At 37.6% G+C, this 17,159-nt stretch overlaps 1 protein-coding gene across 1 annotated transcript in view; it reads right to left on the bottom strand.

Annotated features, from left to right (window-relative positions):
- Window positions 1-8,985: 8,985 nt before the first annotated feature.
- The window catches only part of NUP37 (nucleoporin 37), a 41,219-nt gene continuing 33,045 nt past the window's right edge, over window positions 8,986-17,159 (bottom strand). Inside the window, exons 7-10 of the mRNA XM_032646441.1 lie at window positions 12,578-12,759; window positions 12,048-12,098; window positions 9,952-10,045; window positions 8,986-9,251 (exon numbers count right to left, since the gene is read on the bottom strand). Of these exons, the coding sequence (XP_032502332.1) occupies window positions 9,138-9,251; window positions 9,952-10,045; window positions 12,048-12,098; window positions 12,578-12,759 (441 nt within the window). The 3' untranslated portion in view covers window positions 8,986-9,137. The remainder of the gene's footprint in view (window positions 9,252-9,951; window positions 10,046-12,047; window positions 12,099-12,577; window positions 12,760-17,159) is intronic.

The raw sequence follows: 17,159 nt of genomic DNA, 5'->3' as shown, positions 1-17,159 counted from the left end.
CCCCAAAAAAGTAAAGCATCCCGTCTGTTTGAAGTTATACCTGCTTAGTCTCTTCTACTATATACGCAACTAATTCATTCGTTAATCAAAAGAAATATATATACATATATATGTATATATATATATATATATATATATATTTTTTTTTTAACCGATTAAGTGCCAGATACTCTGCTAGTCCCTGTGGTGAATACAGACTGAATCAGATTGAGCATATGTATCTATCTAAAGAGCTACAGAAACATTATCCTCAGTCGGACAATTGACAAAAATGTTTTTTCTAAGTGGTTTAGGTTCTTAAAAAAAAAAAAGACAAATGCAATGCTATAAGATGTAATTTCTAGTTAATAGAAAAGTGGGAGTGTCTGCCTCCTAGGAACCTTGATCATTACCTTTCATCAGTCATCCATAGCTCCTGACAGCAGCGCCACTCACAACTTAACTGAATTTCCAGGGCTGTTAAGAACAATCTATAGCTAGAAGTCTTGGTCAACTGCCAGAAATCCTCTGAAATATATCCTCCCTTCCTCCAGGCTCTCTCTCATTGGATTTCACTTACCATAGTGAATTTTGGAGACAAAACAAGTAAATTGTAATGAATACTGATTTCAAAGGGCAGAGACTTTAAATGCCACCTGCATATATCCATTAAATTTTAAAAGTTTTAAGAATTTTTTAATAGTTATCTTTCTTTTCATAGCAGATAACTAGAAAATCACTAATTTTATCATGAATCAGTTCTTGGGGGTGGGGGGGGTGGGGAATGATGATCATTGGCTTCTTATGGGTTTTTTCCTGCTCTGCTTCAGGATGAACAGTTAGAGGGGTATAGTGTTGGTTCATAATAGTGGGAAAATAAATTTAAATGTCCCCTATCCCTGCTACACCCATCCCTCAGGAGTGATACAAATCATCGACTGGGACTTGGTTAAGTGAAGGAATTCTAGCCTAGTTATTCATTCTAGGCTAGTTATAATCTAGCCTAGTTAAAAATCCATTGTTTTAGGCTCCTTCTTTTAATTGTGCCTTTCCTAACTTCACTCTCAAAGTTGGGTTGTAGGCTTATGTCCTCTAGACAGCAGACAGGATTCCTCCCTAAAAAGTGGACTACCTCAAGAGAAGAGATCTGAAGATATTTACAGTTAGGGGGTCCCCAATAAAACAGCATATAACCTAATGACTAAGGAAGCCTGTTTTCTTTAAGGGGGGGGTGGGGAAGTGTCCTTCTGCTGCATTGTACCCAGGGACTTTAATTTATGGAGATGACTGAGTGATGACAGAGAGGTAATTGCCATTGAAAGAATGTGTTACTCACATTTTCCAAGAGAAGGGGACCTACCATGCCACACAAGGCCATAGGGGAAACACCAGATTTTGGTTAGGAGGCAGACAGAAGCAGGAACCAGGGGAAAGCCTAGGCCAGATCCTTTACTGGAATTTCTTTGGGAAAGGCAAGTCGGGGCAGGAGAAACAGGTGAAAATTGGCTGGTATGAATGATTCCAGTGGGCTTTGGGGCGTAGGAGTTGTCCCTGTTGTCTGTACCTGGCCCTGGGTTGATTTAGGGCAGTGGAAATATTGTCTCGATGTAGAAGAGTTTAGATAAGGAGGTGGTTGGGGGTAATGGGCTGGATTGGTTGGTTTGCATATGAAAAACATGCTTCCAAGTAAATTGTTTGACTATCTTTGGGAATTAGCTAGCCCTGGGAGAGGCAGTCTTTCCCAGGGTCTGTAAGTCCACAAATGCCAGAGCTTCAGGGATACAGAAATTAAGAAAATATAGTTAATATAACTGTTCCTGTGATGAATAGATGCTAAAAAGACAGTTACAGAATCCAAGAAAACACAGAACACTCACCCTTCAGTATGTGACCTTACAGGTAACAGTTTCAGCAAGGCACCTCACTCCTAGGTGTAGAGTCTCATTCAGTTTCTCAAGAAGGGATCAGAGGGGAAGGAGTAGCTGCCTGGCTATGCAAACCAGGGGGAAGGTATTTGGGAGGGAGAGGCTAATTGTTCTAGGAGGGACAGTAGTCTTAAAGAAGGATCTTATTTCCCTGTCCAGGGATTGAACCTAGCTGCCAGTCCACCAGGGGCTAGAGGCTAGAAGCAAAGTTCCCTGATTCTTACCCCTTTGGAAAGCAAAAATGTTTCAAGGAGGCAAAAACTGCAAAACAGGTACAAAGTTTATTATTAGAGACACAACACACAGAGAAACTATTTATTTAACTCAGAAGCAAGGGAGGAATACGCACCCAGAAAGAGTGTGGGTGTCCCCCCCTAATGAGGAGGAGTGCAGTAAAGAGGTGATTTAAGTCACTTATATAGGACAGTCCTTCCAGGTCTTTGTTTATCTTTGGCCAGTTACGGTGTTTCTTTTTTCACACGCAACTAGTCTTAGGACCCTCCCCAAGATGTCTGCACAACTTTTTGCTAAGATGGATCCCACTGCAGAGGCCTGTGGGTGCATGTCCACAAATATTATGGGGTGGCACCTCCTCCCTTTTTGACCCCCAAGGAGCCTTCCTGCACATGTGTAGACAGGGAAGTTTTCCTTGACCTCAGGAGTGGGCACCTTATCTCTTTACTTTAGCAGAGCTCAGCTTCTGCCACTAGCTTTGTCTTTGGAGTTTCTGGGTGAGAACAAAGCTTCAATTTTACTCCACTTGACAACCACCAGCTGTCTGGCCCAGAGGCCCATCTATCTCCTACCTCATAATCATTCCTCATCCAGACTCTCAATCTAACCTCTTGTTTTAATAACCCCTAAAACATGGTGCCCCGCTTTAGAGGGAACTGGTGCCCCTCCCAAGTCCAAGTGTCTTCTAAACTGCCACTTCTTTTAATCCATATAAAGCTCCTTGCTTTCATCCCTCATTTGATACCTAGCACATTGTGACCATGTGGTACTGCCAACCTATTTGTAATTTCTTTGAGATCAGAGGCCAGTTTCCATTTCTTTATATTCCCTTATACCTATTACAGAGCCATGCACATGATAGAAGTATCTGCTTATTTTTAAGTTAAGAATTTATTATAGGGAATTCCCTGGCAATCCAGTGATCCAGTGGTTAGGACTCAGTGCTTTCACTGCTGGGGCCCAGGTTGGATTCCCTAGGGTGGGGGAACTAAGATCCTGCAAGCCTAGCAGTGTGGCTGGAAAAAAAAAAAAAAAAGGAATCTAAGAGTGAAATATTTGTTTATGGAAAACATAAAGAAAAAAGCATAGGAAGGAAAAATGTCACCCATAATCACTCTTCTTGGAACTAACGATTACTATTTTTATGGAGCCAGGGTATTTTATCTTGAATTCACTGTCAGATTTTTTCCCCATTGGTGGGGGTATTAATGAGGTGGGCGTCAGTCATTTGCTTTGTACATCTTCTGTAGTACTCTGTCCTTTTCATAGAATAACCTTCTCCATTTATTTAAAAAAAAAAAAAAGCAAATGATGCCACTATCAGCTGCTTCCAATTAACCTCCTCTGGCAGTTTCGGTAAATGACTCAGCACCTGGACTCCTTAAAGAGGTCAGGTTATTTTGAATCACAAGCTCATAAAATCACTTAATGCTACTCTGTAGGTTCAATATAAACATTTCTTCCTGTAGCCTTGTTTCTATGATTCAAAATGATCATGTTAGAACCTTTGCTATTACCTTTTTAAAAATGAGTGGGCCTGAGGGTGTGAGCCAATTAGTCTAGGAAGGTGGGTCACAATTTTTTCCAGTATGAGAAGCCCTTTTTAATAGAAAAAAATTTGGGGAATCCCAGATGATTGTGGCTCAATATTTAATATCATTGAACAAATACATACGCATTGTTGAGGATTTGAAATGGGAATATTAAATGGAAATGGGTTAACTATATTGGGAAATTCATCTTAAAATCCCAAATTTTCATTCAAAGATAGTATTTCACTCATTTTTATTTTCCAGGCCAGGTTCTATTAGTTTTCCTATAATATATTGCTTTAGAAAATCTTCCCTTTTACTTTTTACATAGGCAGGAATAATTAAAGTATTCTGGCTTTCATCTGAACTAGAGCCAAACCTGGGGTCACAAAACAGATATTGAGATGACAGGCACACCTTGACATGAAGGAACTTTTTAACCCTCTCAAGATTCTGACCGAGATCTTCAAAAGCCACTCTCTTTGAACTGGAGGGAAGGGTTCATTGGTAGGTTGATTCCTCCTACTACCTGTTAATGGGTGTTTTTGGGGAGGAAGTGGGGAACAGCAGGACACCTGAAGTCAACGTCTGCTAGAATTACGTGTGCAGCTTAATTTGGGGGCAGTCTATGTTATCTCAGGACCCCAGGAGTTCATGGCTTCAAAGTAAAAAAGAGGATTATGATAGTGGTAATATAACTATTGAGAAACCGTTTCAATAATTTCATATCTTCCCAGTTATTTGCCATCAACAGGTTGGGACCCAGGTTTTGTAAAGATTATACACACATGTAAACACAGCTACTGTGGTAGATGGGTGGAATGATAGGGAAAGGAATAGGTCAAAAACACTGACAGAATTCCAGAACTGCTCCAAGGATTTGGGGTTTAATGTATTTGGTGGGGAGGTCCAGGATGGGGTGAGACTTCTGAAGTAGCTGTATATAAGATCAGATCCCATACTTGCTCAAAATTACGTGCCAGGGGAATCTTACTAGAACTCTATGGATTTCAAGTGAGGAATGCTCGCACAGATGTCCTCTATGGTACATCAATTTGGAGAGAAATGCAACATTAGCTGTTCACAACACAGCTTGAGGCACTTGTGTCCAACTCTCAGGAGAATCAGCCCTACATTTAGCAAAGTATTTAAAATTCCAGAGAGTCTAAATCTTAATGGGAACCCCCCCTCCCTTTTTTTGTAGGCTGGAAACCAAAGTGAACTAAGCTATTATACAATTATTACGATAAAATATACCTGAGTTATTTTATCTGTAATAAGTAAACATCTAGTTTTCATTAGTACTAGTGGAAGAAAGAACCAGCAATTAACCAAAGAAGCATTAAAGGAAGAAAAGATGGTAGAAAGTTCTTTAAAAAATAACTTATATTGGTCTGGTTTAAACTTAATGTCAACTAAGAAATTCATTTCTTACAGTTATAGTTTAAGTAAAAATGAACCAAAATGAACTAATTTGTTTAGACAGTTTCTACCTGCTTTATCACGGCAGTATAATTTATCATTAGTTGCCTCTGGCTTATTTTAGAGGTTAGTTAGTTGTCTGGGGCTTATTTCCTTTATACACTGTCTGAAAAACAGAGATTTCCTAAAACAGGATTAGAATGCTCTTCTTGAGATGGTTGCAGAGATTAACCTTAATTTTGGCCAAAGTCTAATCTTGTCTGGATTTGGCTCAGTGATAAGACAACAGCTGTGTTTATAAGAAAGATCAAAGTTTTGTGTTTAACCACCGTTTAGAAGCGAAGAGACCAGCAGCATTTATTGTCTTTTACTACAAAGGAAGGAAATAGGCACTCAACTCAATATAGCACTAAAAAATGCAGTTGGTAGAAATGCTTATTTCGTACATCTTTAAATCTATTGGGTTACTCAAATTGTTTGCAAAGGCTGAGAAAACTGGTGGCCTCCCCTTTCACTTACCATTGTTCGTATGGATTTTATAAGCTCATATAAGTGTTACAAGTCCCAAGGTAGTGTATTGTGTTAAAAGTTAGTGGAGAAGGCAAACAACTTTATAACAAAGACATGAGTTACACAGAAATAAGCTCATCCAAAGAAATTTCCAGGCAAACGTAACTTGATCCTCATAAGGGCAACAATTGTTTTTACTAAGGTAGTTCAAAGAACAGCTGAAAAGGTCAGCAAGAAGATTCAATGCTTTTGATTTCCCATGAAGTCTGTGTCCATGCATGCAAAAGAAACTCGTTGAGTTTGAGTAATGGATATGTCATCAAATGTGTATTCGATTTTGTTTTTGTGAAATGAGATTCTCAAAGCTGATATCCTAATTGTTACTGTGCTTAGTGAACAAATGGTTGCTATAAATTAAAGCCACGTTAATAATGACAAAACTTCTACCTACATTTTATATGGCATATTTCTTTAAATGTATAATTAGAAACAAATGTTCGCTGTTTTGAAATTCTTTTCCAATGCCTTGTTAAAAATAAATGTTTTTGAATGAGCAAGGTGTTAAAGAAACAGGGTGTTCTCTCCTGTCCCTGTTGTTGCGCATACCAACAGCTTAGTAAAGATATACTGGAACAGAATGCTGCTTCTGAGGACCTGACCAGGCTCTTACCAGGAATATGTGGAAATGGACCATCATAATAGTCATTTTTACTTTAAAATTTTTTATTTGGGCCCAGAACTAAGGGTATTACTGGTATGGTCTAAAGTTGGGTTAAACTGAGTTTAACTTTTTGAGCTACAAAAAAATATGGGGAATAATCTGGAGCAAATAACTTCTTCTCTCTTCAGAAATTAGTCTTGGGTACAATACTGTCTCATAACTTCCCAATCAGCATTTCTGGGATAATGTCAGATTTTGGACAATTACAAAAAACCAGACACAAATGTGCAAACCAGATTTCAATTTCTTCTCCACTGACATGAGATTTAAAACAGCAACAGGAACATTTCTAGGTCAGTGTCAATATGTAGTCACAAATTACCAAAGTAAAACAAATTGGCGAGCATGGGTGTGCGATTTTGTGTTTTTGGCATGGGAGAGACATTAAAATATTCACAACATACAAGCCAAATCATAAAAATAAAATGAGACTTATGATCCCATCATTTTGAAAGAGTAGATTTAGTTCTGACATCTTGCAGATTTGTGATATCCTGACTTTTGCTTCAACAGTCCTAAATAACACAAGTTTTAGAACATAAGCACAACATTTTTTTCTTTCTAAAATGTTTGTAAGTGAAGCAATCCTGAGGAAAACAATTTCAACAGAAGAAAAACCTCTTAGGCATATTTATAAACAAACAAGGAAAAACTACAACACACAAACACACACAATCAGATCTCATATTATTTATCAGGAATTAGAAGTGATGACCAATAATTACTTCCCCATTAAACATTTCCTCCTGTTTCAGTCTAATTTAAACATAGTTAACTAAGAACAAAGTTTACTAAGGAAGAAGAATATCATTATACCATTTAAAATAATTGAACACACTAAAGTTTAGCAACAAAGTAGAAGCTGGAAAATCATCAGATAGCCTATATATGAGACCTAAAGAAAGGAAGGTTAGAATTCTCAATGCCTACTCAGTATAAAATGTATACCACTCCTGAAACTAAGAGCTAAAGACATTCCTCTCATTTCTTGAGACTGTCTTATCTCAGAGTCACATTAATTTACAAATGTAACCACCATTTTCTCTCTTTGAGGGTAACACTTCCTGCCTCTCTTTGGCATAACTGTATTTACAGTTTTTTTCTCCGTTTGTCCCCTAAGACAGCAGCTCCAATGGGTAATTTCATCAGACAACTTTTATAAACCTTTTTCCAGAGGATTTCCTAGATACCCAAATACCCGAGCCCCAACATAGTCCCTTCTCCAATCTCCATTCCTAAGCCCACTCAATTCCTAAGTCAACTTTTCTAAGTATAAGAACATTTTCAAAAAAAAAAATTTTTTTTTCAAATATACTGGCCCAATTTGTCACTTTTGAAATACACCCTGAAATGACAAATTCTTTGCCCCTTCTTGATGCTTTTAGGGTTCTCTGTCCCATCACAGAGACTGTTAAAGGGAACCACGTCAAAAGTCCCTCACCTTTGCCTTAAGTTCAAAATCTGCTTATGAAGGGGTAAAAGAAAATATTTTTAATATTTGGTAATAGTATTTTACTGTATTAAATAATTAACTTGGGAATTGCTATGCTGTACAATATTTCATCTGTAATTTAACACACGTAACAGTTTATACCAAACATCTACATGATTACAAAATTTTACTAAATTAAAAAATTACCTGCAGCAATTCCATAGCTCTTAAAGATAATTTTGATTTCATAAAATACTTATTTAAGACATCTTATGAATAGAAAACTTGAGTAAAAAATATTTATTGGCATTATTAAAAATAAATTTCCAGTTCTTCAAAAACAAGAACTATCCATCTCTGAAAAAATTAATAATACCTACAAATCCCTGAACTGTGTGAGACATATTAGGTATTTTCATTCACCTTCACTTAATCCTCACAGTTACTTCATGAGACAGTGATTCCTATCTCCATTTTACAGCATGAAATGCAACTTCAGAGAGGGCATTAACTTCCAGGAATGCAGAGTTTGTGGGAATTTATTTAGCTCTATTATACTCCTCTGATTGATTAGATCATGATGTGACAGGGCTGTCTTACACAATTTACTTCAATGATCTTGAGGAGGGTGAATATAGTTCTACTGCCACTAGGTGCCATCTCAAAAACGTTTAAGTTTGGTAAGAATGGTGAAGATTTATAAAAGGCGGAGGCTGTTAAAGGTATTAAATCATAAGTTATTTTTCAAGGTAAGCTTTATCCCATATACCAGATGTTCTGAGAACGCTGAGAGGTCCAGTCAAAAGGAATTTGCATACAGTAAATAAGTAGGGTTGAGTTACATAATGAGTCACATTTTAAAGAAATTGAGAATCATTTCTTATATTAAATTGAAGAATAATCCTTTATAATTACTGAGGAAGTTTTAATAAGACCCCTACATATACAGGTTGCTAACAAAAATGCATATACATTCATCCCCACATATACATTCAACCATTTCCAGAGTAACACTGAAAGGAGACTTTTTTTCCTTTTGTAAATGTTTGTGTCTTTGAGAATTAGGAAAACTATGTATTTAAGGTATAGAAGATAGGATACACTTTGGAAAGTCCTGTGATAAAGTCAAAAACATTACGTTTCCTTAATCATCTCTTTTCTAGAGCTGCTGAGTCAACTGTAGTCTTAAAGATGACTAAAAAAAAAAATACACAGAATAGAGTAGGAAAATAATTTTTAAACCATCAACATTTTATTTAAAAAAAGCAACAATTGGAACATTTCTAGATCTTACAGTATATATTTGATACAAAAATAAGGAATTCTCCAACATATGTACTAAAAATACAGTTTTATGGATCTAGGTACACAGAAAATTTATTTTACATTTCAGTCACCCAAAATAACAGCTTGTGGTCTCCTCCGATTGCACATAGTGGGAGACTTCTATGCCAGGAAAGGCCAGATCCAACGGCTACAGAACCAACGAGGATGGGCTATAGAATATGTGAAGAATTAAAGAAGCTCAATACATTACCAACATTAATAAATAAACACTACACTTCAAAAATAAGAAATGCATTGAAAAACTGTCTTTTTTTATAGTGGAAACAGAATTAAAAAATGTGCTCCCTCATAGGTGAAATACACATTAGAAGGATACAAATAATCTGAATAATTGGTGCAGTCCAGATTCAAACATTTTTGCAGTCTAAACCAAGCAAGCAAGCAAAATTACTACATTTAAATGAAGAAGGAAACAGAAGAAATAAAATGTTTCTTACATGAATATTGGCAAAAAGCCTGTTACCACTGGTGATTTAAACATCAAAAAATGCTTTTTCGGGCTCCCCTGGTGGCGCAGTGGTTGAAAGTCCGCCTGCCGATGCAGGGGACACGGGTTCGTGCCCCGGTCCGGGAAGATCCCACATGCCGCGGAGCGGCTGGGCCCGTGAGCCATGGCCGCTGAGCATGCGCATCCGGAGCCTGTGCTCCACAACGGGAGAGGCCACAACAGTGAGGGGCACGCGTACACCAAAAAAAAAAAAAAAAAAAATGCTTTCTCTTTCCAATTGAAGCAGGTAATAGATATTCATAAATGTTTTAGTTACACATTACAAATCTGGGGGGCTATAACGAGAAAAGTAGAAAACACAAATTTAAAACCACATATGCCACCAAACATCTCCACATTACCTGAGGGTGTCCTAAATGATGAATTTGAAACTGGCTTGCCATTTTGCCAGGATAACCAGTGGTTGCAAACAAGTTTTCATTAATTGTGGACCACCTAAGAAAAGACAAAGGATGAAAAGCAGTACAGAATCCTACAGACAACTATACGCTTTTCTAAGATTGGCTATTTCTTTTTATACAAAAATGATAATTTTATAACCCTAAATTTGATAATATGGCTTTACAATCAGACTGGGAATTCCAGGGAAGTTAGCTATAAATACTTTCTCATTCTGTGAATATTTATTAAGTGCTTATCGTGTGCCACTTTGTTAAACTACAAAGTTACACAAGGTTAGCAGTTCCTTATAACGAAAAGGCTGACAGTATGATAGGAGATACAAACAAGGAATCAGACAGAAAATATTTCACAGTACAATACATTAAAAAAAAACCCATACATTTAATGTTCTTATTGACATTTGTTTTAAAATTAGTGATAAACTTATGAGTTTAAACTCCTTGGAATGATGTAAACACCTGGAATATATAGATGTTTAAATATTCAAGTATTAAGGCATCACAGATATTGGAATATAATGAATGATCAAGTGTTAATGGAGCTCCAGCAACAAGCCCAGCACTATAATAAGTGCAGTAGGGGAGGTACAGGGGGAAAAAAAAGATTCCTTGACAAAAAACAAACAAACAAAAAACACGCTGAAGTCTAGTTATTACTTTAATGTGTGGCAGACATTATGAGTTGCTTGTCCAACAGCCAGCCATTCTGCCTTTTTTCTGTGCTAACTGAACCCCAACTATGTTCTGGCACAATGTGTCTAACCCCAAGGGATGAGACACAACTGGTATAAGGCAAAGATAGCAATCCCCAATAAAAGGGGTGCTCCTTCGTCTCCACTTATTTTGGACAATGTGGTATGAGGCTATGGTGCCTGGAACTCTGGCAGTCATCTTGTGACTGGGAAGCAAGAAGCCAAAGCCTGTCGTTGAGGATGGCAGAGAGAAAGGTCTGAACTCTTAATGACATCAGTGAGCTACTAAACCAATCCTCAGGCCACCTCCTCCAGACTTAGGTACCATAGTTCGCTGATTTTCTTTTTAGCAACTGGAAGAAAAATGTTTAAAACTGAAGTATAGTTGATTTACAATATCGTGGTAGTTTCAGGGATACAGAACGGTGATTCACTTACAAATACATATATGTATTTCTTTCTCTTATAAGTTATTACAAAATATTGAGTATAGTTCTCTATGCTATATAGTAGGTCCTTGTTGGTTATCTATTTTATATATAGTACTGTGTATGTGTTAATCCCAAACTCCTAATTTATCCCTCCCCCACCCCACTTTCCCCTTTGGTAACCACAAGTTTGTTGTCTATGTCTGTGAGTCTACAGTTTGTTGATTTTAAAATGTGTATTTGCTCACATCTCTGAAATCAGGATGCATCTTATAATCTATGGCATTCTTACATTTAGTTGAATATATTTTTTCTTAGGAATACATAAAATAATAGTGTTTTATTGGGGGTATTTTAGATTTGATGAAATACAGTATATAATAAATGTTCTACTGACTTTAGTCTCTGTTAGTAAATTTTCCTGAGGCCGAAAGCACCCTAATAACTATACTATACAATGCAGTATTACATAAAAATGAATGAAAAAGAATAAGTACCTTAATTTACATGGAAAAAAGGTCACAGATATATAATATCCAGCGTGTTCTCATTTAAAGAACAACAATGTAGTTCATATGCATAAATGTGGGTCCACCTACATTTTACGTCTTTATCAGCACAAAAAATAAGAAAGCATATGCTCCAAATTGTTGAGGTGGCATGGGTGGAGTGGCAACATTTTGTATTTTATAAAAATTTTCAAAGAAAATATTGGAAAACAATCTCTCACCCAGACCAAAAGACAAAAGCAAAGACTTAGTAAAGTAAAACATCCATTTATAAAAGAATCAGAGAAAAAGAAAAAAATCAGTGCAAAGGAGAGGACTGGGAAAGTATTCCAGGAGTTGGTGCAGCATGAGCAAAGTAGCCAAATTCAGAAAATGAAATTATAACCCCAACAAAAATGGTACATTACCTGAATAAGCAGGCTCGATCCATGTGGACAGGTCTCTTATCTTGAGGGTAACTAAAAGATAATATTTTATGTTTTATGAATTATGTGCTGGTCTTAAGTAGAGGGACTTAAGGTTTAAAAAGTATTTTCTCTTTAAGGAACACAATGCCCAAGGTATGTAAACTGTGGCAAAATTCCAAATAAGCACTGAATTAAAATAGCTGAAATATGATAAAGACATAAACATGATTTAGAACCATTGCAGAACACCATCATTCAACAGGGTCAGTGTTTTTTCTTCTTTTTTTTAACATAAGTAAACACTGCTCAGATCAAAGATCTCCTCCTCTGCCATTTTTCTTTGTTATTCTCAAAGTAAATCTGTAAAAGCCATCTCTGTTACATAAAAGCCCATAGCTCTGGCCCTTCTACAGGAAAGACTTGTTTTTGCTCTATAGTGTGGCCCAGGTATACAAGAATGGGTCAATGGATCACACAGCAATAGTGACTGATTTTTTGGTAAGCAATAGATAAATATACTAAGGAAGTACCTGGACCGAGTAATATCCCAAATTAACCAATCATTCCCTGCAACAGCTCCAACTTTGAAGGTGTTTTTTAAGCACCAGTGTGCTGACATTAATGGCATCTGTTCTGATTCAAGAGATAAAATTGCCTGTTGAGCCAAAAGATCATAAAACCGAATTGTTCCATTCTTCTCTGCAACCATCAACTGTAAGACAGAAAAATAAAGAAAATTCAACCACCTAATTTACTAAATCTGAGAAGGAGGCAGAGATTCAATGTCACACATATAGTAAAATGTAAACATTTGCATATATTACAAATCGGAGATCAAATGCAAAGGAAATAAGACAAGCCTAGGTAAAAATCTCTATCAAATATTAAAAAATCTCATAGAAAATGGGCAAAAGACAGACATAAGAAAATTGGATACAATTTAAAATGATTATGTATGGTCACCAGGAAGAAGAGATCAGCCTAAAGATTCATTCTGGGTAAATTATACATACATACACATACACACACACACACACACACACACACACACAAACACGAGTTATTCACAGTAGGTAAGGTTCTATAAAGTTGCTGCAAACACTGAATTAGTGGGTATCAAACCACTGATCCTAAAGGAAATTAAAGGGTTCAGTTCTATGAGTCTCTGATCACATTTTTGTCAACTGATCACTATATAATCTTGTGTGTTTCTGTTTAAAGACGTCTTATTTGGGCTTCCCTGGTGGAGCAGTGGTTGACAATCCGCCTGCCGATGCAGTGGATACGGGTTCGTGCCCCAGTCCGGGAAGATCCCACATGCCACGGAGCGGCTGGGCCCGTGAGCCATGGCTGCTGAGCCTGCGCGTCCGGAGCCTGTGCTCCGCAACGGGAGAGGCCGCAACAGTGAGAGGCCCGCGTACCGCAAAAAAAAAAAAAAAGAAAAAAAAAAAAGAAAGATGTCTTATTTAATACGTATTGATTCATTAACACAGAACTCACAGGGAGCAGCACTGTAACTCATGCCTGAACAAAGCTTACCTAACACGTATTTTCTCCATAAGGCATATCAGAGCCTTCCTGCACTTAGAAACACTAGGTAGCTCTTTAGCAGTGTGCTTGGGGGCCATTTTACACAGTGAAAGAAACTGTCAACAAAAAGCATAAAAATGTGGCACTAAATAGACTATGAATAGGATACTTGTTTACAGTATGAGCGCTAAAACAAGAAGGCAGAGTACTGCCTTATTCAGCCTTAGCTGGGAATGTACACATTAGCCAACTCAAATTTTTGTTGCTCTGTGCATGTCTGTGACTGTCAAAGTCTGATGGTATTGATTTTGGGGTTACAAATAAATTTTAGTGATTAGGCAAATTTGCAAGTGTGGAATCTGTGGATAATGAAGATCTACTGTATACACACATGTATATGTAAAACACTGTTATGTTCAACAGAAGTCCATGGTAAAAGACGTGATCCTGGATCTCAAGAAACTTTCCATCTAGAGAAGAGGTGAAAAAAAACGGATCATAATTTTAGGCGAAATATAGTGGGATGCAAAAGAAGTAGTGATTATTTAGAACATGGGTAGTCTTTAAAATTAGGGGATTCTTAAGAGAAAAGGTGGAATTTAAAACTATCCTCGGAGGGCTTCCCTGGTGGCGCAGTGGTTGAGGGGCCCGTGAGCCATGGCAGCTGAGCCTGCGCGTCCGGAGCCTGTGCTCCGCAACGGGAGAGGCCACAACAGTGAGAGGCCTGCGTACTGCAAAACCAAAAAAAAAAAAAACAACAAAAAAACCCCAAACTCTTCTCGGGACTTCCCTGGTGGTCCAGTGGTTAGGACTTCGTCTTGCAATGCAGGGAGTGCAGGTTAGATCCGGGTTGAGGAGCTAAGATCCCACATGCCTCGGTGCCAAAGAACCAATAGAAGAAACAGAAGCAATATTGTAGCAAGTTCAATAAAGACTTAAAAAAAAGTGGTCCAATTCAAAAAATCTTTTAAAAAATAAATAAAACTATTCTCAGTAACAGGAAGTCAATGACAAATATACAACAAAAACAAGTGCAACATTGAGCTTTACATGCCCTGCCTTATTTAATCCTTGTAACCACTATCTGAGGAAATTGCTATCATTAATCCCATTTTTCAGAAAGGAGACTGAGGTGCAGAGTGATTAACTAACTTGTTGAAGATCTCACCACTAGCCTGTGGCAGAGGCTGGATTTGAACTCAGGTCTGAACCCAGGTCTAACTACAGTGCACATGTTCCTTACTACGAGCCTAGATTATCAAGATTGGTAAGTGGTCTGATGTGCTATGTATAGTCAAGGGTGGGGAAGGACGGGAAACGGGAGACCAAGGAAGACTTACTTGGATGTAGTAAAAATACTTGAGACTTTGAGCCTGTCTATAAAAATCTTGAGAATTTCAGGTATAACTTATGAACAATGGAAGGGCCAAGTCTATCTGGCCCAGGACCTAAGCTAGGAGAGGCAATAAAGCATGGCAGGTTACGAGTGCAGCTTCTTCAGTCAGGCTACCTGGTTCCGCTCTCAGGAGCTATAAGATCTTGAGCACACAGGGCTAATATAGTATCTGCTTCACAGGGCTGTTGGGGAGGATGGTACCAGTTAATACAGTTGACCCTTGAATAAGATGGGGAGAGCCTTAGGGCAACTGACCCTTTGCACTGTTGAAAATCTGTATATAACTTATAGTTGGCCCTCTGTATCTGTGGTTCCTCCCTATCCACGGTTCCTGCATCTGCAGTTTCAACCAACCAAAGATCATTTAGTACTGTAGTATTTACTACTGAAAAAAAAATCTGTGTATAAGTGGATCTGTGTAGTTCAAATCCATGTTGTTCAAGGGTCAACTGTACACGTTAAAGTGCTTAGAACTGCTTTAGCACAGAGTAGGCACTCAGAAAACATTAGCTATTATAGTTTGAAGTCAGACTGAAAACTACTTTCTAGCAAAAAAAATTTATTTTGGTTATTTACTGTTTCTAAAACTGTGCTCAATGGTGACTTTTTTTGTTGTTGTTGTTGTTGAAAGAGCAGATAGAGTAAAAAAGTTAATTTTTTAAGTTTCAGAATTGCTGGATCTAAAAACATTACAGGGGAATTCTTCTTGTAGGACTTTTCAGAACCATAAACAGTAATTTGTACTGACTTTTCACAGGGGAAATATCTCAAATAGCAAGGAACACTGTAGTACTTGAATCAGACTGAGGTCAAATCTGTGACTGTGTGATCTAGGGCAAATTAATCTTTTGGTGCTTCAGTTTTCTTACCTACAAAATAGACAGAATAATGCTACCTACCTGAGAGTATTTGTGAAATTATATGAGAGAACTTACATGAAGTACTCAGCACAGCTCCTGGCACTGAGAAAGCATTCAACAAATGTTGATTGTTACACCTCATTTCATTTAGCGGCTCTAACCTCTTTTCTCTTAGAGTCAGAGAAAAGGATGTCCTCAGTCCCAACTCTCTGATCCCAGGCCATCCTAAATGCTTGCTTCTGTTATTACTACCTGCTGAAATCCTAGCTCCAACTGTGGTTTATTGGATTTAAGAGCTTCGCTTCTAGAGATCTTCTGACTTTTGTAACTTGATGATGATGATGATGATGTATCACCACGCGCCTTGGGGGATCCCCGACCAGGGATCAAACCCAGGCCCCGGCAGTGAAAGTGCTGAGTCCTAACCACTGGACTGCCAGGGTATTCCCTATAACTTTATTATTAAATGCTAGTGTTTGCTTTGTGCTTTCCACATTACATGGCTCTTTTGTGTCCTTTATATCTTACAAGATTTTCGTAAGAATTTTATGATATAGGTGATCATGAACCCATCTCTCTTTCTTCTCTGGCTCCCTCATTTTCATCAAGACCAAGCATAACAAAACAAAATTCTGGGCTTCATCTGATATGGCAGACCAATAAGAACCACTAGATTGTTTCAGTAGTAATAATAGTGTCAACAATGACAAGCAGCTGAAATTGACTGAGTGCTTATTATGTATCAGGTTTTCTTTTAAGGACTTTATAAGTGTTCACTCATTTAATCTTCTTGAGCTTCCGTTTTACAAGATGAGGAATTGAAGGTAGTGATTGAGAGAGGTTTTGTAACTTGCCAGAGATCATACAGCTAGTAACTGGTAAAACTGGGATTTGACTCGGGGTAGTTAACTCAAGAGTCCATACCTTTAACTGCTACTCTGTGTTGCCTTTCTGTAATTTTAGGTTTTTGAGTTTAGTAGTGACACGATGAAACTGATATTTAAATATTAGTCTAACTAAAGTACGCAAGAAGAATCAGATTGAAGAGCCAAAGATTTTAGAAACAAGGATTGGCAAGGATGACTTGTGAGAATAGAAAGGTGAGGAATACACATTAATGACCAAGGGGAATGTACTGTAGTGACAGTGAAGAAAAACTTAAAAGACCTGGAAACATTTGCATATAGGAAAGGAAGATACCAAAGATGATTTCAGGATATTGAGTTGATGTGATTTAGAGCAGGGACTTCCCAACATTCTGAAGTCATGGAAACAAGAAAAAAAAAGGAGATGGGGTGGGGCGAAATTTCAGTGTTATATAGAATA

The sequence above is a fragment of the Phocoena sinus genome, chromosome 10, assembly GCF_008692025.1.
Source record: "Phocoena sinus isolate mPhoSin1 chromosome 10, mPhoSin1.pri, whole genome shotgun sequence".
Classification (NCBI taxonomy): Eukaryota; Metazoa; Chordata; class Mammalia; order Artiodactyla; family Phocoenidae; genus Phocoena; species Phocoena sinus.
This window is presented reverse-complemented; position numbering and strand designations above follow the sequence as displayed.